At 41.7% G+C, this 23,100-nt stretch overlaps 1 protein-coding gene across 1 annotated transcript in view; it reads left to right on the forward strand.

The window, feature by feature from the left end:
• Positions 1-23,100, forward strand: part of GRIN2B (glutamate ionotropic receptor NMDA type subunit 2B) — a 507,810-nt gene that overhangs the window by 434,046 nt on the left and 50,664 nt on the right. Inside the window, exons 5-9 of the mRNA XM_006164837.2 lie at positions 12,524-12,726; positions 13,714-13,885; positions 14,106-14,259; positions 18,480-18,605; positions 21,950-22,179. Of these exons, the coding sequence (XP_006164899.1) occupies positions 12,524-12,726; positions 13,714-13,885; positions 14,106-14,259; positions 18,480-18,605; positions 21,950-22,179 (885 nt within the window). The remainder of the gene's footprint in view (positions 1-12,523; positions 12,727-13,713; positions 13,886-14,105; positions 14,260-18,479; positions 18,606-21,949; positions 22,180-23,100) is intronic.

Consider the following 23,100-nt stretch of genomic DNA (forward strand, 5'->3'; position numbering starts at 1 on the left):
CTGCTGAACTGTCTCTGCATCAACCTGTGGCCTTGGGCAAGGTGCACAAACACCCACAGACAAGTACTATAGGAGGAACTCAGTCCAGAGGGAATGGAACTAGCCTTGGTGCAGCTGAAGTTTCAGAGGTCCTTTACTATGTCTTACTTGCCCCAGAGGATGTTACAAAAAGGTACTTTTTGGGAAGAAGATGTAAGAGGAGAAAGCAGATATCACCTATCAATAATTGAACTCCTTTAAGTATCAGAATGGGACTCCAAGGACTGGCTTTCCAAAGATGGGGAGTTGAGGCTTGGAAAGTTTTGATCACTTGAGCTAAGAAGGCATCAGCAGATACTTCAGAGAAAAAAAAAATGAATCTCTTAACCTATTTTAGCCTGTTTAGCAAACTATTTATAAAATACTATGACCTAAAAGAATTAATGCCCTTTCTAAAATATCTACCTTGTCGGGAGAAGGGAATAAGGAGAAGTATCACCTGGCTTAATAGATCTTTGGTAATTCTAAAAAGGTAGTAGCATTTTTATACTTCTGATTTCTGTTTTATTTGCACTTGGATAAAAATATTGAATAAAACCAAAAGAATTGAATGGATTTTACTCTGACATTTTGAAACAAATTGAGTTACAAGTTTAGGAATTGGGAGTTTGTTTGGTATTTCTTGCTTGCACTTTCAAGTCGCTTACCAAAAAAAAATGTTTCTGGGAGAAAGTTAGAAACATGAAAGAGTTGCACTGATGTTACTGGTAATAGTACTGATAATGAAGAGGAGGGGAAGGAAACAAAAAAGAGCAAATACATGCATAGAACAAATATAACACCAATGGGGGCCAGGCATAGAAGATTAAATATTTCACTAAAGGTCACACAGCTTGTAAGTAGCCCTTCTCCAACTGCCACCTGCTTTACTCTTTCAGTTGTCACCTGCTGTCAACCCTTTGGACACAACCATCATGATTTCTGGTAGGCTGAGTGAGGACGGTAGACTATGGGGCTAAAATATTCTCTTCTGCTATCTCATGTCACAGTGAGATTGTGAGGAAGAAAGAGTTTCAGGCATATTCTCTTGGCAACATGGCATGGTGATAGAAATAGAGGCCTTTCCATCCCCAGTGAATGTTCAATTGACAGTATGTATGTGGCTTTATTTCTATATTTTCTGTTCTCTTTCATTATTCTATGTCTTTTTTAATGCCAGTGACATGCTGTTTTGTTTACTATAGCTTTGTAGTATATTTTGAATACTGGTAGTGTGATGCCTCCAACATTTTTCTTCCTGCTCAGGGGGTCTTTTGACTCTTCAGGGTTATTTATGGATCCATGCAAATATAGTTATGGGAAAATTTGATGTGCATGTGTAGAAGAATAAAACTAGACCCATATTCTCATATATACAAAATCAATTCAAGTGGATCAAAGTCTTAAGTGTAAGGCTCAAAACAATTAAACTTACTAGAAGAAAACACAGGGAAAACACTACAGAATGTTCATCTGAGTAAAGATTTTTTGATAAGACCTCAAAAGCACAGGCAACAATAGCAAACATAGACAAATGGAATTACTGCAAACTAGAAAACTTCTATACAGCAGAGGAAACAATCAATGAAGTGAAGAGGTGGCCTACAGAATGAGAAAAAGCATTTGGAAATTATTCTTTGTACAAGAGATTCATATCCAAAATATACAAGTTCAAAGAACGTAGCAGCAAAACATCCAAATAATCCTATTTTTTAAAATGGACAAATAACCTGAATAGACACTTCTCAAAGGAAGACATACAAATTACCAGCAAACATATGCAAAACTATTCAACATCTCTAATAAATAGGGGAATGTAATTAACAACCACAATGCCATGTCATTTCACCGCAGTTAGAATGGCTATTATAAAATAATAATAATAATAAATGCTGTCAAGGATATGGAGAAAGGGGAAACCCTTTTAAATTGTTAGTAGGAGTATAGACTAATACAGCTATTGAGGAACACAGTAGAAAAATGGAACCACATTATGCATTAATCCCACTACTGGAGATATACCCAAAGGTGCAGTAATCAGGATGTACTAGAGATATCTGCTCACCCATGTTTACTGAAGCACTATTCATATTGGCCAAGATATGGAATCAACCTAAATTTCTATCAATGGATGAATGGATAAAGAAAATATGGTATGTATATACAGTGGGATACTGTTAAGCCACAGAAAGGATGACATCCTGCCATTTGAAAACATGTATGAACCATTATCTTAAGTGAAATAAATCAGGGACAGAAAGGCAAATATCACATACTATCACTAATTTGTGTTAGTTAAAAGGTTCTCAGAAGAAAAAAAGAGTAGAGTAATGATTGCCAGAGGCTGGAAAAGGTGGAGGGGAGGGTGAGATAGCGAGATATCAGTTAATGCGCACAAAGTTACAGTCAGAAAGAAAGAGTAAGTTCTAGGTTTCTACAGTACAGTAAGCTGACTATAGTTAGCAACAATATTGTACTCTTAAAGATTGCTAGAGGAAAGAGTTTTGGCTGTATCCAACACAAAGTAATGATAAATATTTGAGGTGATGAATATGCTAATTACCTTGACTTGAGCAGTACACATTGTATTTATTTATCAAAAAATCAAACTGTATCCCCATAAATATGTACATATTCCTAGATCCTCCAGGTGTTTTAGTCTGTATCATGGGCAACTAACAATATCAACCTCTTTGGGAGTTAGTGACAATGAAATAACACAATGAGAAGTCCCTGGCACATGGTCTGGTCCTTAATAACTATAATTACTTCACTATTATCACATCTCTGTTTGTAGTGTTATTTGAAAAGACCGTAACTGTTCACTGGTGCTAAGAGGATCAACAACCTCCATTCCTGGTGCCTAACTCTACTCCACCTCCCTTCCTTTTCCAATTCCTTCATTCTCCAGAGCAGGAACTTTGATTAGAAGAGTAAGAGGAGAATGAGGATCACTCAGAGGGTGATGGCCAGTAGCAACAATGGCTTCAGGGAGACCCGGGCTCTCCTAGAAAGGCAGAGGCCAGTCAGGTATAGCATCTGAGGCTAGAGATGACAGGTGATGTCTCAGTGTCACAGGGAAAGCCACAGAGATCCAGGCAAGAATGGCTGGATTCAGCTTAGTGACAAAGCAGCAACAGGCTAAAGGCATCGACTTTATGGAAAGTATTTTCAAACACATGTTTCAAATGCTAGATCTTTAAAGCTAGACATTACTGATGTGTATGTAAATGATCGGGAGAAGGAGCATCAAGCTTGGCCAGTGGCCTTGTTAGATACTGTGGCAGACTGTGCTATTCTACTTAGAGCAATCATGGAGCTGAGTTGGTCCAGCACCGCCTGTAATCAGGAAGGCTGTAAAGCAACAGAATGAAGAGGTGGATGTAGGACAGGCTTAGCCTCTTACATTGTTTTTGTGGCAAGACACTGGGGTGATATCTAACAGAAGCTATGATGCATTTTCCCCGAACAAGGGACAAAAAAGGTAAAATAATACAGTTCCTTCTCTCAAATCACTTGAAGACCCATTAAGAGACAGGATGTTACACATCAAAATGTAGTTAACATGATAGCCAAAGGGAGATGTTGATCCACAAAATTATTAACAAAGCTTTCTCTCTGGGCTAGCATGATCAGAGATAGAATCACAGAAGTGGTGAGGCCTAAGAAGGGCCAAGAAGGTTGCAGAGCATCCCAGAAACATGGAAGGGGGTGCAAGCAGGTAGGGGAAGGGGCTGAGCAGAGTGATAGCCATGTGCAATGGAAAGTGAAGCGGCATCTCTGTCAGATATATTTTAAAAAGGTCACATGCAAATTATACTAAGAAATACAAGGGCCAGACCTGCAATGCCACACTATGCATAGGGAGTCAGATCCTACATCTGGAAGACCATGGTTCAAATCCCAGCCTCTCTGGCTTGAGAAACATGTCAGGCACATGTGTGGGATGGAGGAAAAAGAATGATGGCATGATCACACCCCATTAGGGCTCTCTCTCTCTCTCTCTGTTGTGTGTGTGCATGTGAGTGAGCTCACACACCCTCTGGCAACAAGAAGAAAAAAAAAAGGAAAGAGAAGAGAAGAGAAGAGAAGAGAAGAGAAGAGAAGAGAGGAGAGGAGAGGAGAGGAGAGGAGAGGAGAGGAGAGGAGAGGAGAAGAGAAGGGAAGAGAAGAGAGAAAAGAAAAGAAAAGAAAAGAAATAAAGAAAGAGAAAGAAGGAAGGGAGGAGGAAGTAAAGAAAGAGATAGAGAAAGAAAAAAGAGAAAGAAAGAAAGAAGAAAGAAAGGAGAAAGAAAGAAAGAAAAAGAAAAAGAAAAAGAAAAAGAAAAAGAAAAAGAAAAGCCAAACAGAAACACTGAACTGAGACTGGGGTAGATTTTTTTTTTTTTAAAGTAAGATGGGAAACAAAATGCTTTATTTAAAAAAACATATGTTACTTCAAAAGAAAAATAAATAAGTAAAAGTAAAATTGTTTGCATAGAAAATAAGATCCAAACCAGAAGACAAATCTGAGTAGGAGCAGTATTTCAAGTGTATCTGACAGATAAAGGGCTGCAGTCATAATACACCGTATATATAGAGAGAGTGATATGTATCTTACTATTACAGTCATAATACACCGTGTATATATAGTGATATGTATCTTACTATTACAGTCATAATACACCAGGAGCTCTTCCCTGCGACTAGATAAGAAAGACAAATAACTGAATAGAAAACGGGTAAGGGGTGTGAGTAGAGGGTAAAAGAGGAAAACCTAAATGGCTAGAGATGTGGAAAGGTGCTTGAACTCACTGTGAGTAAAGGAGATGAAGATTAGAGCTGACGATACTAGATTTCATTCCTGAGAATGGCAAACATTTAATAGTGATAGGAACTTAGTGTTGGAGGCCGGCAGGTGGTGTGGTGGTTAATGCACTGGACTCGCACATGGCCAACCACTGTACAAGTCCTTGACCGGGTGGCTTGCCTTCTCACTTTCTTTCTCTCTTTCTCTCCATCTCTCTAAGCTGAGTGTGCATGCCCTGTAGCAAATTAAAATAATAATCGTAATAAATACAATTAAATAAATAATTCTTAAAAACATACTTAGGACTGGTGAGAATGCAAGCAAGGGGCACACTAAATGCTTTGCTGATAGGACTTCCAGTTGCTGCAAACTTTGCATTCTGATGACACTGACAACATTTAATTACATACATCCTATTTTATCTTGCCTTTTTATTGATGATTTAACAATAGTAAGATGTAAGCACCATGGTTTGGTGATTGGGGCAGCTGGATCCTACAGGGCCAACCTCACAATTCAAGTCTTGGACCTTGAAGGACATGCCAGGTGTGTGTGCATGTGTGCCTAGAGTTCCCAGGGGAAAGAGAGTTGGAGGAGAAGGGATAACAGTGAGGCTATTCTCCAGAGGGGGGTTTTCTCCTCTTCTTCTCTTGGGCAAGCACATACATTCTCTGGGGGAAAAATTTAAAAGATATATATTATGTATTTTGGTTACTTTTTAGAGAAAATACCCTACATGTTTATCAACTGAAATATAGTTGCATTTTTTGAGGCATGTTCATTATTATGAGCTACTATGCAGTTATTTAAAGGAATTGGATCTACTGTCTGTTGAATTGGAAAAAAAACTCAGATTGTATGATGAAATTGGGAAAACAAGTGTCAAAGAAATGTGTATATTACGATCTGATTTAGAAAACACATACATATACATGTACATACACAAATCCCTTTCTTTGTATATTTGTATGTTTCTCTTGAGTGGTCACAAAGAATGGATGGCCGTACAGTAGAATGTTCACTTGGTTGTTAGAGGGGGGAAGGAGTGAATATCAAAAAATAAAGATTGAGCAAAATAAATATACAGTATCATGTATACAAACTTCAAAAATCTTCAGAGTTAGCCTAACGTGGTGGTGCAGTTGGTAGTAGTTCTGGAAGCCACACAGCTGACCACAGGTTCAGATACCTAGGTCAGTCTGCAGACACGCCAGGCAATGTACATGCCTAAGATCCTGACAAGCTGGAGGACTGCGTAAGGGCGTCATGGCACGATGAGACTCTGTCAAGGGCATTTCTCTCGCTTTCCCTTTAGTGTGTGTGCACATGCTCTGTATCATGAATGACAATAAATAACAACAAAAAATCTTTAGTTAAGATGTATAGCTTTGGGGTGAAAGTTGGGGTGCTTTTCTATAGTCAAGTTTCTGGGTTTTGTTTGTTTATTTGTTTGTTTTTGCCATTGGGCATGTGTGCTTGGTAGAGAGAGACAGTGAGAAGGAAAGTAAGAAATCACCCCCACGGGGGATGGCCACACCTTAATTCCCTTCCCTTCATTCCTCTCTTGGAGGTTTGGGCAAGCATGTACATGTGCCTGGTGTGATTTTCAAGCTGCCAGGTCAGGCACTTGAATCACAATTATGTGGAAGTTCAGTGCTGTAACCACTGTACCACTTTCTGGCTCCCCAATTTAGGAGCCTCAGGCCTGCCCAAAGACAGAACCCACACGTGGCTTGGAAGAGTCACCAGATTTCACATTGCTTTGGAATGAGATGGGCACAGAATTTGGGCTGTGCTGCAAAGACCCTGCCTGTTCCTTTAGCTTGCTCAGGAAAATAACATGTAGCTTTAAATTTTGCATTTTAAAAGTCAGATGAAGGCTTAAAATAAGCAGCAAGTGTTTCGTGTTAGATCCAGATGTCATCTCAAGCAAAAAAAAAAAAAAAACAAAAACGCTTTGATTTTTGTAAAATAACCTTTGACGCCTAAAGAGGCTCTAATAAGTGCTTTTGTTCCAGAATCTTAAAAAATGACTTTCTGTGCAGATGAGAGAGGCAGCCCGGGGAGACTGATGTCCTTTGCTTATCTGTGCAAGGACTGTAGCAGAATGCATGGCCGCATGCCCTGCCTGGGTCCCCTCTCCGTAAGGACACATTCGCCCTGCTGCGGATGTCCACTGTTTATGATGAAGGGACACATGCTGGGGCTCTCAGAGAGGAATATGGTCCCTGTGCCTTTTTTTTTTTTTTAATGCATGGCCCTGTCAGGGTGCTAATTGGTGCCAATTTCACTGTGGTAATGAAGGAAATCTGTTAGCACAAGGAAGACTTTGAAGTTTAAAATCACCACAGATTGGCTCCCTAGAATTTTCATAAAAGAAGATGCGCAGGCCAAGTCTACGTGAGCGTGCTGTAAGGTTGCGACATAGACTTCCTTCTGAGGAGAAGTTACCAGCTGTGCGGATGTGCATCTTGTACCAAGAGAACCGAGCCAGAAAGCCTAAAAACGGATTCCATGTTTTTTGAGGAAACTAATCAAACATTTTTTTTTTCTCTTGAGAAAGATGATTTACATCCTCAAGAGATCTTTTTAAATGTTAGTATGGCAGATAACAATTTTTCATAGACAGATGTTGTTAAATGTGCTCGTGGTAATGATGTTTGCTTAGTGTTTATCTCTAAGGAATTCGGAGTTCTTTACAGACTTCCAAAAAGTATTTCTTAAGGATTTTTTTTTTCTGAGCATATTTTAATCGTGACTATAAATCCTTTTTTCAGTTTTTCTTGCTGGATTTTCTCTGAATTATCTTGTGTAAACTTCATTTCCTACTTTTTGCACTTCCAGGGTTCTATCTCCATTTCAGACATCCTACACAAGCAGTCAAAGCATTTCCTCTCAGTGTCTCAGAATTCTTGCTCTATTTACTATTCTTTGCTCTTTCATATTTTTCCATTTACAATATCTTTACAATACTTTCTCTTAAAAGAATTGCTCGATTCATACCTTGTTCTTCCACACAAATATTTCCTTTTTATTTAATTTTTAGATGTTTACTCATTTCTAACCTGCTTTACTTCATAAAAAAAATGGAGCTAATGAAGCATGTCCTTTAGTATGAGCCCTATTTATTGTCATGTTGAGTCTGATATGTATATACTACTAGATCTTTTTCCCCAAAAATATATCCTTTCAGTCCTCAAGAAACTTGTTAATTTTCCTTCTTATTGCAGTTACCCTTGAAGAGACGTGAAAAAGCAATCATGACTTGAAGACAAGCGAATCTTCGGTATAAACAAACCACATACTCATACTGTCATCTCTTCAGTAAATAACCAAAAACATCCCTTGTCACTGGACTCTAGTCCGTAGGACGCATAGGGGAGAGGTCCTGTCCTGAAGGGACCATGGGGTCATGGAACTGTATGGACAGCATCTTAGAAATCAGCCCATCTATTGTTGTGGATGTGGAAACTGAGACTCCCAGTTGTAGAAATTTGTCCACGGTCTCCTAAGTGCTTAGAAACATTTAGAGTTTAGTTTAGAAGACAAACTTTAAAAAATAATGTAGTTGGGACTAGTGGATGGCATAGCAGTAACGTCACTGGACTCCCATGTAGTCGGCTGCAGTTCAAGTCCTGGACCTGGTGGCTTAAAACTCATGCTGGGCCCGTGTGCATGCGTGCTCAAAATCCCAAGAGAAGGCTAGAGAAGGGAAGTGAAACATAGCCATTGCCCCGGGGCGGGTGTGTGTGTGTGTGTGATTTCTTGCTTTCTGTCTCTTTGTCTTTCTCTGTCTCTCCAGTGAGCACATGTGCCCTATAGAAAAAAAAAAATCTCCACAAAGAAAAAAATCATGCAGTAAACAGCATGAAATAATGAAAAGCTTGGTTATTCTGGGCAGTGGTAAGCTTATAAATCTTTAAAACTGAGAGCAAAGATGGATAGAGGAAACCCTGACATACGGTTTGCCAATTTCATGGTGCCCCTGCCAGTTTCAGTCTACTAACTGGTCGCCATGGAACAAAGAGTTGAGGAGAGGTGAGAGTAGTACAGTTGGTTCTCAAGAGTTACAGAGATTATGTAGCTAGAGTTTTTTTTTTTTTTTTTTTTTTTTTTCCCACACACATCATGCCTTTATGCTGTGAAGAACTCTACACACAAGGTCTTTCCATCGAGCAGCTACCTCTAAGTCAGGTCCCTGCTCTTGCTGTTGTTTTGGCAAATAGAGTTCTTCACCCAGTGAGCCCCCAGTTGCATTTCAAGGCTCATATCAAAGATAAGGGTCTCTGTGAGACTCTTCCCTGACCTTTTCAGAAATAATCACTTCTCTTCTGAATGCCAGAGTACTTTATTCATATCCTTTTTTCAGGGTAATTACCAAAGCCTAACTCGATGCTCTTGTCAATAGGCAGTATCTCTCTCTTCCAGTTGGCTCTTAGAGGACTGGGACTGTGTCTTACTCCTCACTGTCAGAGGAGCAGTGCAGTGTAGTGGCTCGAATGCTGACACCCATAGTCATCTGTAAAATCAGACCTCCAATATAGTCTGTACATCACAGATGACTAAGGAAGTTACTAGGTATGCTCAGTGCCTTTCCTCTTTAAGTTCTTAATAAATATCACCTGTATAGTTATCGATAGCATGTAGCCCAGTGTCTGGTACAGAACTGGTGTGCAGTTGCTGGTTGAATTGAATTGCCAAGAAGCAAGGATATGATTCAGCTAGCTTGGTAGGAAGTTGGGAATGGGTGTCCTGGAGGGGAACGGCATGAACAAATTATTGTTGGAGAAATGAGAATGGTATATTTAATACAAATCAGTAGATTATAGAATTATAGGATCAGAACCTCCTTTTCCAGCTGTGGCACGATGAACACAGAGTAGAGTGAGATCCTCCCTGCCCTCCCTTCACCCCATGCACTAGACGCTGTGAGTCTATAAATACATCATTCGTTATTGCAATAGCTTTTATAGACTGCTGTTGATTAAAATATCTCCTTTTCAATACTGTGCAGTTGCTTTTTAAAAACTCTAAATGTTAGACTTTAAGTATAAATAGTGTTAAATTTCATTCCATTTGGTTCAGTCCATCATTACAATTAATTTATATCTCTTTCAAACTCGATTCTGCAATGCAGTATCTCTTCTATCCTGTTTAGCTTTGGTTGTCTGCAGCTTTTGAGCATAACATCTATCTTGTTTTCTGGAACACCATACAACCAATTCTAAGAACAGAGTTCCCTGATATGTCACTAGAGACCTGCATCCACTTTGGCATTGATTCATTAAATAATCTTTTTTTTTTTTTTCCTTTTTGAGCATGAGTTTTAAACTAAGTATGTAATAATCCATATTGTATTTTATCTTCCTCACAAGAGTGTCATGAGAAACTGTGCCAAAATGCATTTTTGTTCCATTGATATGGTAAGTTTATCAAAAAAAGAAAATGTGGTTAGTTTGTTGCAATCTGCTAACCTGTGTTAGTTTCCAATACTGACAACTTTCTTTTCTGAGTTGAACAAAGGACTCATGTTCCAAAGGTGAATATTAACTGTATCAAGGCTGGAGAGGCTCAACACACATCATAATCTGCTAGGTCAGAGTCTCATGACTCTCTCCATGAGAAGTTTGAGCACAGTCCTGAGGGTAGTGAGAGGCTGCTGAAAATTTTAAATGGGGATTACGTGACTGTGTGTCTTGTGAAAGTCAACTGGCATCAGTGTCCACAGTGGACTCGGGATATTAGGAGTGGTTTGAAATTCCTGAAGTAATCTTGGAATGATCTGCTAGCAGCAGTGAAGACAGAAAATAATAAATATGGGTTTAAAAAAATTGGGGGGGGGGTCTGTAAAGGCAAGATGATAGGAGTAGGTACTTTAGGGCTTTTCAATCTTTTTTACATTATTGAACATGCAGAAAATATGTTGGGTTGACCAGTAGGGTAAAAATTGCTGCTTGGTGATGAAGGTGACCCAATGTCATAGGTCCCCAGGACTGAGTATCTTGTCCCTGAAGCCCTGCCTTCCCCCAACACTGGCAGAGGTATCTCCACATGACTAGGAAGCCATTTTTGGAAATTGACACTTTAGAAATAACTAGTGTTAGCAACAGGAAGAAAAAAAGACTTAAACCAAAATTGGGATCAAGAGTAGGGAGAATAGTATACATGTAAAGAAAGGTTTATGAATCTTTGGTTCTGTGACTAATTTTGAAAAAAGAAGCATAATATCATTTACACGCTTGGAAGAAGACCAATCAGCATTAGGGATAATGCCAAGGAAGGGTTGGTGCCAAATGAGATAGCCCAGGATACCAAACCACGGCCATACTCAATGGTGCAAAGAAGCAAGGACAGTGGTTGTGCTGGCCTAATTGGGGCGTGGAAGTGATCAGCATCGTGAGGCAGGATGCCGGGGGGTGGGGGTCGGGGAAGCAGTTACACCTAGGAAACCCATGTGCAGAGAGAAGTAGAAACAAAGAAAGGGCAAATCTGGGCTTTGTAGTATATGGAAAGTTAAACCTATTTGCTTGAAAATGTATGAGCTATTGTCAACCTGTTGCGCTTCTTATTGATTTTAACAAATTAAGTAACCGTGTGGTCTTGGTACCTCACCTGATCTACTGATTTTCATTGCTGCCTGGAGGAAATCATAGGTGGAGAAAATGTAAGAACCTGCAATCCACAATTCTTGTGCTAGTGGAAAATGCTCAGCTATAGGAAATTAAGAAGCGTTGCCTCTTTCTCCATTAAACACAATGGCAGAATAAGAACAAGAACCCACCAGTGAAGTAATGTAGAGTCTATTATAAAAGCACGCCAACAGCTCTTCCAGGATATAACGGAACCGCCTATTTCTCTTAGTGGTTGGCAGCCGGGTCATGGTGTGTGTGATTTGGACGCGCCTGCCTTTCATGTAAGCATCTGTGTGAATGGTGTTCCCTGGTGTTGGGCACAGAGGCTGGGTGGCCACATGCAGTAGCTCCCAGAGAGACCTTCTGATTCAGAGCTTCTACCCAGTACAGCAGGTGCATATCTGCCTTCACCCATGGCATTCGTCACCAGCCCCACCACACTCCCTTCCCCAGAGAAGCTGCATCAGTCTTCTTTGATCTTGACTTAACCATTTTATTCCAATTCAGATCCCCAAGCTCTCCATTCGGCCCCCGCTGGACCTCTGTTACAAGCCAAAACACATCCTTCTGGCTCATTTGCTGCAGTCATTCTGTTGACCTTTCCAAAGCTATTTGCTGCACTCACTTTCATGCTCCTTGTTAAGTAGAAAAAAACTGTCAGCGACACGTAGCGCAGGAAACTCTGGCATCCTCGCAGGACTCGGTACAGGCTTCAGTGTTAACACTTACCACAGCTCACTGTAAACATTTGTTTACATTCCTGACTCCTTCTGTCAGTGTGAGCGTGATGAAGGGCAGAATGATGCTTCTTTGAGCCACAGGGCTTAGTGGGGTGTCCAGCACATAGTAGGTCCTGACTTGATGTTTGGCGAGGGCATGAGAAAATGAATGTGCTGCCTTTCTTAGATGTCGTTACGGTAGTCTCACTTGGAGTATATGGATTAGCAAGAATTCTCTCTGTTCTGTACAATACCCGCATCTGTTTGCCTGTGTCAACAGCTTTCTGGGCCGATTCGAATGATACTGGGAGAGGCTTTTATGTTGTGGCTGATGGTTCCTGAATCTTCTGTTCATCCTCGTGCAGGTGGGGAAGTGGAAAGACAAGTCCCTGCAGATGAAATACTACGTGTGGCCCCGGATGTGTCCTGAGACGGAAGAGCAAGAGGATGACCACCTGAGCATTGTGACCCTGGAGGAAGCACCTTTTGTCATTGTGGAAAGTGTGGACCCTCTGAGTGGGACCTGCATGAGGAACACAGTCCCCTGCCAAAAACGCATAGTCTCTGAGTACGGCATCTTCCTCAGGGGCTCTGGGTGGCACGGGAGAGACAGACCTGATGCAGCTGTTAGCATCTGGTTGGCATGGGAAGAACTGGGCTCCATACCCGATCTGCAGCTACTGTTGAGTTAATGAATCACAGGCAACCTGTGGTCTGATGTCTGATTCCATCAGAACTGTGTCTTACCTGGCCTCCATGACCAGGAACTCAAATTTACAAAGATCTAAGTTTCCTTTGTTGATATTGACATACATTTTCTTGGTACAGCATGTCCTGAGATTCTGAGATTTAGAACCATTTTGGGGAAATAGATAAAACTAACCTATGCTGTTAGAAGTCAGGATTATGGTTCTCTTGGGTGAGGGTGGCATGTGCCTGGAAGGGAGAATAGGAAGCCTCTGAGCTGCAAGTAACTTTTCTATATTAGGATTCAGTGCTGGTTAAAGGGTGAGCTCAGTGTATGAATATTCACTGCATTGAACCATTAAGATATGCACTTTTTCCTAATGTGAATCACGCTTCTAAGGAATATAAAAAATTGTGGAAGAAAATCACGATTCAATGTGATGATATAATGAGACTATCACATTTCTGGGATCTAATTTATTTTCTTTCTTAGGCCTAGTATTAAAAAATCGGAGTTTTGGACCAGTCAGTAGTATAGTGGTTAAGGTGGCTAAAATCCCACATGGTTGACTTTGTGGTTCGATTCCCAGACCCGGTGGCTTGACAAACATGCTTGGCACATGTGTGTGCATGCCCAAACTCTTGAGAGGAGAATGAAGAATGGATATCAGTGTGGTCACCCTCCCCACCCCCCAGGGGAAGGGTACTTTCTCTTTTTACCTCTCTCTCTATTGCTCTTTGTCTCTCTTCACTGAGCACACATATCCTGTAGCATATTTTTTTAAATGGACTTTTAATAACAAACGATAGTATTTTGTTTCTTACATAAAGTCTCATTTTTGCTTTTTTTAAATTTTTAACTGGCTAGGAATAAAACAGATGAGGAGCCAGGTTACATCAAAAAATGCTGCAAGGGGTTCTGTATCGACATCCTTAAGAAAATCTCTAAATCTGTGAAGTTCACCTATGACCTTTACCTGGTTACTAATGGCAAGCATGGGAAGAAAATCAATGGAACCTGGAATGGTATGATCGGAGAGGTGAGTGTCAGGAATTCATGGCCATTTCCATTGTTCATTTGTTTTGTTTCACTTAAATATTAACAAGTGCTCAGTTCATGAGTTTGATAAAATATAAAATAGTAAATAGAATGTATTCTTCCCACTTTGCAAAGAAAATCACTGCTCGGTTCTGTTTCCTGCCGGGTGGCCCCTTGCTTTCTGGAATGTTCTAATTGGAGCACTGCACTTTTCTCTTCAGGTGGTCATGAAGAGGGCCTACATGGCAGTGGGATCCCTTACCATCAATGAGGAACGATCAGAAGTAGTCGACTTCTCTGTGCCCTTCATAGAGACTGGCATCAGTGTCATGGTGTCACGCAGCAATGGGACTGTCTCACCTTCTGCCTTCTTAGGTAAATGAATGGCAGCGGGAAGACACGGACTGCAAGACGGGGAGGTGGGACAGGAAACAACTACAGGAGCACATGGTCAGGCTACTTCAGCAAGGAGACGGGCCGAGTTAAGCTCTGAGTTAAGATAGAAGCTTAACTCAGCCGGGGACTTCATTTTGGGGATTTCAAAATTGATTATTCTCAAACATGAGAACTGAAGAACTGTCAGGAAAATAAGGAAAGCCTGATGCCCTGTAAGAAAACAGTGCTGAACTTGCCATCAGAGGCTTCTCTACATTAGTCCCCCTCCTGCCACTTCATTACCATTTGACCTTAAGCAAATTTACTGCGTGCTAGGACTCAGTTTCTTCATATGCTGAAAACAGCATTTCAAGTAGCTGATCTCTGAGGTTGCCTACTTCCTGCTGTAATAGTTTCTAATTTGAGATGTCATGGAAATACCTATTAATTGTTAATTATCTTTAAGAATCGAGCTCAATTCTCTTTCTTTTTGGTAGAGGTTTTTGCCTTAGGGTGCATGTACTTGCAGAAGAGAGACAGAGACAGGGAAAGGGAAAGTGAGAAATCATCCCCCAGAGGATGGCCATGATGCAATCTATTTTCCTCCATTCTCCTCCTAGGATCTTGAGCACACACGCACACATGCCTGGCATGAGTTTCAAGCCACCAGGTCCAGGACTTGACCTACAGTCGACCATGTGGGAGTCCAGCAATGTAATCGCTATGCCATCTGCTGGCTCCAAATTGAGCTCAATTCTACTGAAACAGGTTTTCTGTGTTCACATGAATTTTTTGAGGCTTTGCCTGATAGAGTTGATCTTATGCTCCCTCCCAAACACTGTCCCTCCTTTCCATGCCATCCTCTGCTCCCCATCCTCCAGCATCATTTAAATATCAAAAAACTCAGATGTGGGGACCAGCAGATGGCATAATGGTTAAGTTGCTGGACTCCTATGTAGTTGACCACAGTTAGGGTCCCAGACCCGGGGGTTAAAACTCATGCTGGGTGCCCCTGCCCAAAATCCTGAGAGAAGAATGGAGGAGAAGTGACTGGGGCATGGCCATCCCCCAAGGGGCAATTTCTCACTTTCTGTCTCTCCAGTAAGTGTATGCACCCTATAGCAAAAATCTCTCTTTAAAAACAAAACAAAACAAAACAAAACAACTCAGATGTGATATAAGATCAGGTGACTTGAGGCCAAGATTTCAATTAGATGAAGTCTTCTGTGAGCTCATACCCCATATTTTTTGCAGGGGATGAAAAGTAAGTGTCACCTTGAAAGCAGAACATGGGCCTAGGAGACAGGAAGTCTGGTTTGGTCATATACAAGCTGTAAGCCCGTGGACAAGTCACTAACTGCCTAAGGGACATGAACATTTTTTAAAGGAGAATATTAGAGTAGACAGTGACTAACATTTATTTAAGCTCTATCCATAGGGAATTAATTCAATTAATCCACTACAAAGTGGAGTTATAGGTTCCAGAAAATTTTTCTATAAATTACTCCTTTCTTAGCTAATCTTCTTACTCAGAGTGAAGCAAATTCTAGCCCTGCCAATTTCATGTGAAATGTTATTAGACAGTGCACACTGTATGCATTAATCCTCATGGCTGCTGTTGATTTCCTTTACAGGGATAATCAGAACATTAAGAGATATAGATAAAACTACATTTGAGGGCCAACCCTATCAATACAACACAACCTGAACTTCTGAACTGGAGGAGCTAGTATATATTGGTTTAGTGCTCGAATGACATGGCAGTGCCAGGCAGGGTGTGTTGGTGTGTGTTTGAAGGTTAGTTATAGTGACAAGAGAAGCTAGCATTTATTGAGCACCTACTATGTGGTGTACCAGGCTTCACTACACATCTTTTGGCTATAATAACTCAGTGATACTGGTATTATACCCACTGTACAGGGTATAATAACTGAACCTTATTCAGGTTAAGTCATTTTCCAGCAATGTCTCAGCTAGTAGCTGATGTTCAGGATTAAAGCCCAGCTGTTGTAGCCTTCAGAGCCTGTATTTGGGTGTGGTGGCAGAAACGATGCCACATACGGCAGGGGAAAGCACAGATACTTTTGTCTCAGAGGACTTCAGCTCATAACTGCCCTGCCACTTTCTGCTTAGAGACCTGAAAAGGACATTGACTTCTCAGCCTTAGTTTATTCGCTTGTAAAATAGTGATAACAATCCCATAACGAAAGGGCCATTAAAACGATTGCGTGAAAGAGAGACATTGCATGTCTCCACTTAACATATACCGACTGTCTGCACTCTACGGTAGAGACTGAAAGACTGGAGGACATAAAAGAATTAAAAATTGTAATGGACACTAGAGACAAAGTGTAAAGAGAGTGTGAGAGGGGAAGAATTGGGGGGTGGCAATGGAGAGGTAAGACACTTGTGGGACACAGATAAGGTTTTCTGTTGACGAGGATGTATATGGTGGTCTCAACTGGGCTGGACTGAGGTGTCTATCATGCTGGGTAAAGTCTCTTCACAATCTAAATGATGTATAGTGATTTAATTTATGAATAATAAAAATATATACATAAAAATTAAAATAAACTAAAAAACAAAAACACAATTGCATGTAATATGTGGTGAAAGTACTTTCTAAATTATAAATACCAATACAGATATTTGTTGTATTTGGAGTATAGAAAGTTGTCCTGTCCTTAATGGGGGGAGAGGGGAGATCAAAGAGGTGATTCTCTTACTCATTTATACCGAAATCTTAGATGAAAGTGAAATTGGGATTGTGATCAATTGAGTCAAGAATAGGGGAGGTTTTTTTCCACACCGCCCTATAGAAACTGTGTTGTATCTCTTATCCTTACATCTCCAACTGTCATTGAAAGGTTTTACATTTCACAGTGTCTGTGTTAAGCTCTGGGGTTTTATTAAAGTCCTTTTTAAACCGATAAAGTGACCAGGCCTTTATAATTCCTCTGGGAATTCAATAGTAAAGTAGTTTTCAGAGTAAAAAAATACATTTTCTGATTTTCAGCCAATTTTCCCCCCTTTTCAACTTCATTTCCATTGATGATTTGGAAGATGAAGAAAAGAGCATGTTAATTCATTTAGTTTTGAGTTTACAATGTGATGTGACAGCTATAAAGGCCAGACTATTTTGAGACACAATTGAGGGACGATTATATGATGGAACAGAATAGTAATTGTCCCTTCTTACAGGCCTTCAAAGAGATGGTTTCTGGAATATAGTGTTCCATTGCCGGACACCTCTAAGCTAGAGAGATTTAGCTCAACTGGAAAGGATTCAGTGAAATGATTAATGATATTAAAGCTGGCAGGTGTAAAACATTCTCCCTATCTTGTCTAATCTTGTCCCATCACCCCTATCACCCGATACAAGGGGATATATTGGATTAGGTTGTAGGAAAAGTCATGATGTATTTTTCTATGGAAAAATGCATCTTGAATTTTCTAACAACCCAATAGTTGTTTTACAAATTATACCTGGTGCCCTTGTCACCTGTTGAATTCTCACTGCTGTAGTTACTTATATTCAGTGGATGGATTTTTAAAAATGACTTATAATCTCATCTACTGATATGTAATAAAATGTGTGACATCAAAGTGGGTTGAAGATGTAAACCTAGGCTGGGAAGTTGAGAGAAGTGATTCAAAGGAACCAAAGGACTGATTATTCATCAAATGTAAATATCACTGAATCAGTTCAGCTCTGAAATAGTAACAAAGTCTGTAGAGAATGAACTTGACAGTCAGGCTCAGAAGCATTAGGGACAGCTTTTCCAAGTCTCCATTCTGTGGGATGGCCATGTGGCTGTGAAATAAGCTAAGTCAGTCCTACATGGTTCACCTGCTCCATAATTAGTGCTCTTCCAACGTGTACCATTTACTGAAAAACCCAGACATTGGTCCAAACGTGGCAGAAACTCTCTCTGGAATCTCGGGAAGTTCACAGCATGAGCTGTCCTCACATATTAGAAAGGGGAAAAAAGGGAAAACCTTGACATACATGCCCATCAGGGGAATGGGATTGTTCAGGCACAGGCCCCTACCTACCGCTATGTCAGCGCCCCCGGGTCATTGAAGGCATGCAACACATTTGTAGTGTTCACCCTTTGGCCCCCATAAATCCATGTGGACATGAAAAATGCAAGCATGGATTACTTAGAATCTGTGCCTCCTCTGTTTCAACACTGAGTGCTGTTTTTCTCCTTCCACAGAGCCATTTAGTGCTGACGTATGGGTCATGATGTTTGTAATGCTGCTCATCGTCTCAGCCGTGGCTGTCTTTGTCTTTGAGTACTTCAGCCCTGTGGGTTATAACAGGTGCCTCGCTGATGGCAGAGGTAAGGCCAGCTGGAACAGCAGAAGCTCTGCATCTTTCCTAGACCTTAATTCCTAAGCTTGGTCCCCCTCATTTGTTACCCGCATCCTCCCTAACTTATCCATCTCTGAAAAGGACCCTCAGCTTTCTAGGCTCTCAGCTTGGTGACTCCTTAGAAAGAGCCTTATTAAGATGTGCGTTTGAGGGACCAGCAGTTAGCGTAATGGCTATGTCGCTGGACTCCCACGTAGTCAACCGCAGTTTGTGTCCCGGACCCGGTAGCTTAAAACTCAAGCCGGGTGCGTGTGCGTGCGTGCCCAAGATCCCGAGAGGAGAATGGAGGAGAAAGGATTGGGGCGTGGCCATCCCCCCTGGGGGGTGATTTCTCGCTTTCTGCCTCTCTGTCTCTCTCTGTCTGTATGGCGAGCGCACGCGCCCTATAGTGAAAACCTCTCAAAAAAAAAAAAAAAAAAAAGAAAAGATGTGCGTCTGAATCCATATGTCCTTTCACGGGTGCACGTGTCACCCCAAGCCCAGTTCCATCCTGAAGTAAATGAGAAGGAAGACTGGTAGTAGGTGAGTGGCATAAACATGTCATAGGAACTCTTTTGATACCCTTAGGTTGTGGGCAGTCTGTTGGAACAGATGTGACTAACAAGGAAGACGGTACACACATATTAAGAATTAGGAAAATAGGGTGCCCCTGGGTATGTGCAGGTGGTTGTGGCTGGCAGATTCCCCATAGCCAAAGGATCACAACTGAGGAACAAGATCTCCAGAGCATATGCCCGGCTCAAATGCCTTGCCAAGAAGCACAGGAGTTGGTTGTTTGCAATCAATTTGACAGGGGAAAGCAGACCTCACCCATAGCTACTTTGCAGGTGGTCCAGTTGTCTGGATAGGTAGGCTCAGAGAGCTGAGGGTATTCCAAGTGTTTGAGACATTGATAAAACTTTTTTAAAGTTCACTAGATTTCTGAAAAGGACCATGAAATCCTTATAAACAGCCCCTTCCAGACAAGCTGAACCACAGGATTAAGAAATAGCCTAATTTCGGGACTGTTGGTGGCATGGTGGTTCAGATGACTACCTCCTATATGACTGACAATGCAGTTTAAGTCCCAGACCTGATGCCTGACAAACACAATGTGCATGTGTGCATGCATGCCAAAAATCACAAAAGGAAGGAAAGATGGAGAAGAAGAGACTGTGGTGTGACCATCCCCCCACGGAGGGTGCTTTCTCACTTTTCTGCTCTCTCTCTGGCGAGTGCACATGCCCTCTGGCGAATTACTACAATAAATAAATAATATAAAATATAAAAAATTTCCAATTTTTTTTGAGTCTTCTGTCTTCCAGAATGTGAGCTCTCCTAGAATTATATCTCCAGGAGGAAAGATTCTTAACCCTGGCTTTGCATGAGAATCGTCTATGGAGCACTTAAAGGACGAAGGTGCTTGGGCCTCATTTTCTAATTCACTAAGTCTAGGATGAGGCTTGGCCCCCTATATGTTGCAAAATGGTGGTTTTCTACCTTGTTCCTTATTGGCAGCACCCCCCTACACACACTTCATATGGATCTAATAAGACTCCGGGGTGAGATGCCAGGCAGTGCCCTTTGTACTTCTGGCGAATTCAGGCCCAGCTGTGTGCCACTACTTCGCTGATGTATTTGCAAGTATAGACTTGGCTTTTTATTTGGTTTGTGTATTCTGGGGTAGAATTCTGATGTCTCGACAGTATGTTAGAGTTAGGGGCTTTCTGACTGTGCTAAAGGGTCCCCCAGAAGCCATGGCCTGGCCTGTGTCCTGGCCTGGGGGAATCACCTGAGAACATAGATAGGTTAAGAAAGTCAGAAATGAAATTGAGTGTGTGCTGCCCTTCCTTCACCCTGGGGAAAAAACCCAGGAAGCGAAATTCCAGATTCACAAAACCCAGAGTAAGGTATCGCTCATTCTCCCAAAGGAAAAATTCCTTTGTCACCACAAAGGCATTCAACATGGGGCCCCATTGAATATCGAGTCTCCTTAGAGCATGTTATAATTTACAAAACTTTGATTTATAAACAACATTTTAGTTACACATCTGTTGCATGACATCAGGTCCCACGCACAGATGTGCATGCACAGTCAGAGATCAGGTTCGACACGCGTAGTCCCTGGTGCTTTCTCTGGCTGAGCAGATGCTGCCAGGATCACAGATAACATCCTAAGACCTGTGCTAATACGTTGTAAAACTGTGTAGGCAGATGTTCACTTCAGCAGAGGGTGAGCTACACGGAGACCCAGACGACAGGCAAGATCTCATCATCACCCAGCAGAGACGGGAGTGAGGTCACAATGCATTGACGGCAGAAGCCCCGGTGCTATCTGTGTAAAGGTTGGATGGAAGGAAGTAAAAATCAAATCAGCTACTTGTCTGCCCTCAGACACTCCCAGACAGGCAGGAGTCTGGACTTCTCTGGACTTCCTGATGCGCTTTTACACAGAAATGACTCCTCTAGGAAACCAGTCGGGAAGTGTTAACATTGGAATAGGATCAGGGGTGTCTTTGAAACATCTGGTGTTAACTGCTAGACAAATCAGGGAAAAGTACATCCAAAGCCATCCAGTATCAGTGTGGATTGACTTGGAGGAGGTTTGTGATAACAGCGGAAGACCTGACACAGTTCTTGCTTCCATGTTTGGAAGTCGACATGCACTTTTAGTATATGTACATATAAAATGCAGGGAAAACAATGGTAATAACCCAAGTGTAATCATTCACAGTGGGATAGCTGGCCTTCATTACTTGTTCAGTTTTCTGTTTTTAATTGCCAGAGGGGACATGCACTCACTAGAGATGGAAAGACACATAGAAGGAGACAGAGACACCCCCCACACACAGTAAGGCATGTTCATGCAGTGGTCATTCCTTCTCCTGCGTTTCTCCCTCTTGTCAGGATTTTGGGCACACATGCACACAAACCTAGCTACAGTTAGCCATGTGGGATTTAGTTCCCTTAACCACTAGACTATAGGGCCAGCTCGTGTTAATCAGTTTTGGTGTGATACTAAGGGTCTTCTATATGTGAGCCAGAAGATGACTCCTCCAGGACTGTGACTGAATTGTCACGATTAGTTGGAGGAAATCCCCCACACACCTCAGACCTCTGGTTTTTCTTCTAGGGATCCCTCTACTACCTTCCTGAGGGTCCTAGGATAAGAGAGATATAAACTCTCAAATAAAATGCTGTCTGCAAAAGGTCTTGGTTTAAACTGAAGAGTTTCTTGGTCTGGGCAGGAATTCACTAGCTCTGTGTGATTGTAAGTTTAAATGGAACAAGTAATTCTGGCTTCAATTCTGTCCTGTCTTTTTGTCATGACAGAGCCAGGTGGCCCATCTTTCACCATCGGCAAAGCTATTTGGTTACTCTGGGGTCTGGTGTTTAACAACTCCGTACCTGTGCAGAACCCAAAGGGGACCACATCCAAGATCATGGTGTCGGTGTGGGCCTTCTTTGCTGTCATCTTCCTGGCCAGCTACACTGCCAACTTAGCTGCCTTCATGATCCAAGAGGAATACGTGGACCAGGTTTCTGGCCTGAGTGACAAAAAGGTAAGAAATTCATTTGAAACGTCCATCTTCCTCTTGATTCTGTTCTGAGCCAGACTCGAAAGTTTTTGTGTACTGGTTAGTTTGCAAATTTATAGACTCAACAGTTCTTTTTTATGCTTCCTTAAATTGGGAGATGGGAACAGAAGTCAGTTTCCCTACTGAAATAATATTACTTCTCTCGATTTGTGAAAGGTTGTCACACGTATGCCCTGGGCAGCAATTAAGGGCCTTGGTGTGTGATCAGCTTTCTGAGAACGTGGCACCTCTTGTTGGTTACAGTTGGGTGGCCTATCAACACAGGGCTGCCAGTTTGGTGTATTATTAGAGGGCTGCCCCTGTGTACCCACACGGAGGGGACTGGTGCATTGTGGCCTTCATTTTCTTCCCAGTGGTGTTTGGCTGTGGGCTCTCCCTTTGTTCCTCTGCACACTTGTGTGTTCCTAGGTCTGAGCAGGAGGGTTGTTCTCATTGTGTCTTGAAGAGAAGTAACTGCCGGTTAACATGGTTGATTGCCCCTGGGTGGCAATGGGTTGATGAATGGGTTGCCCCCATACCAATTGCAGGCCTCCCTGCTGGCATGTGCAGTTAGTTGAGAGAGGAAGGAAAGTGTCTGCTGATCTCTATCTTTTCTGGATAAGGATGTACAAAACTTGTTTCTTGTTTTTGTTTTGGTGGGTGTTTTTTTTGTTGTTTGTTTTTGCCTTAGGGTGTATGCACTAACCAGGGAGAGAGAGAGAGAAAATCACGCCCCAGGAGGTGATTGCCATGCTGCAGTACCTTTTCCTCCATTCTTGTCTAGGGATTTGGGGCATATACATACACACCTGGTGTGATTTTCATGTCCCAGGTTTGGGAGTCAAACTGCGGTCAGCCATGTGAGAGTCCAGCACCTTAAACACTATGCCACCTGCTGGCCCCACA

This window comes from Tupaia chinensis, unplaced genomic scaffold (assembly GCF_000334495.1).
Source record: "Tupaia chinensis unplaced genomic scaffold, TupChi_1.0 Scaffold143734_1, whole genome shotgun sequence".
NCBI classification, from domain to species: domain Eukaryota; kingdom Metazoa; phylum Chordata; class Mammalia; order Scandentia; family Tupaiidae; genus Tupaia; species Tupaia belangeri.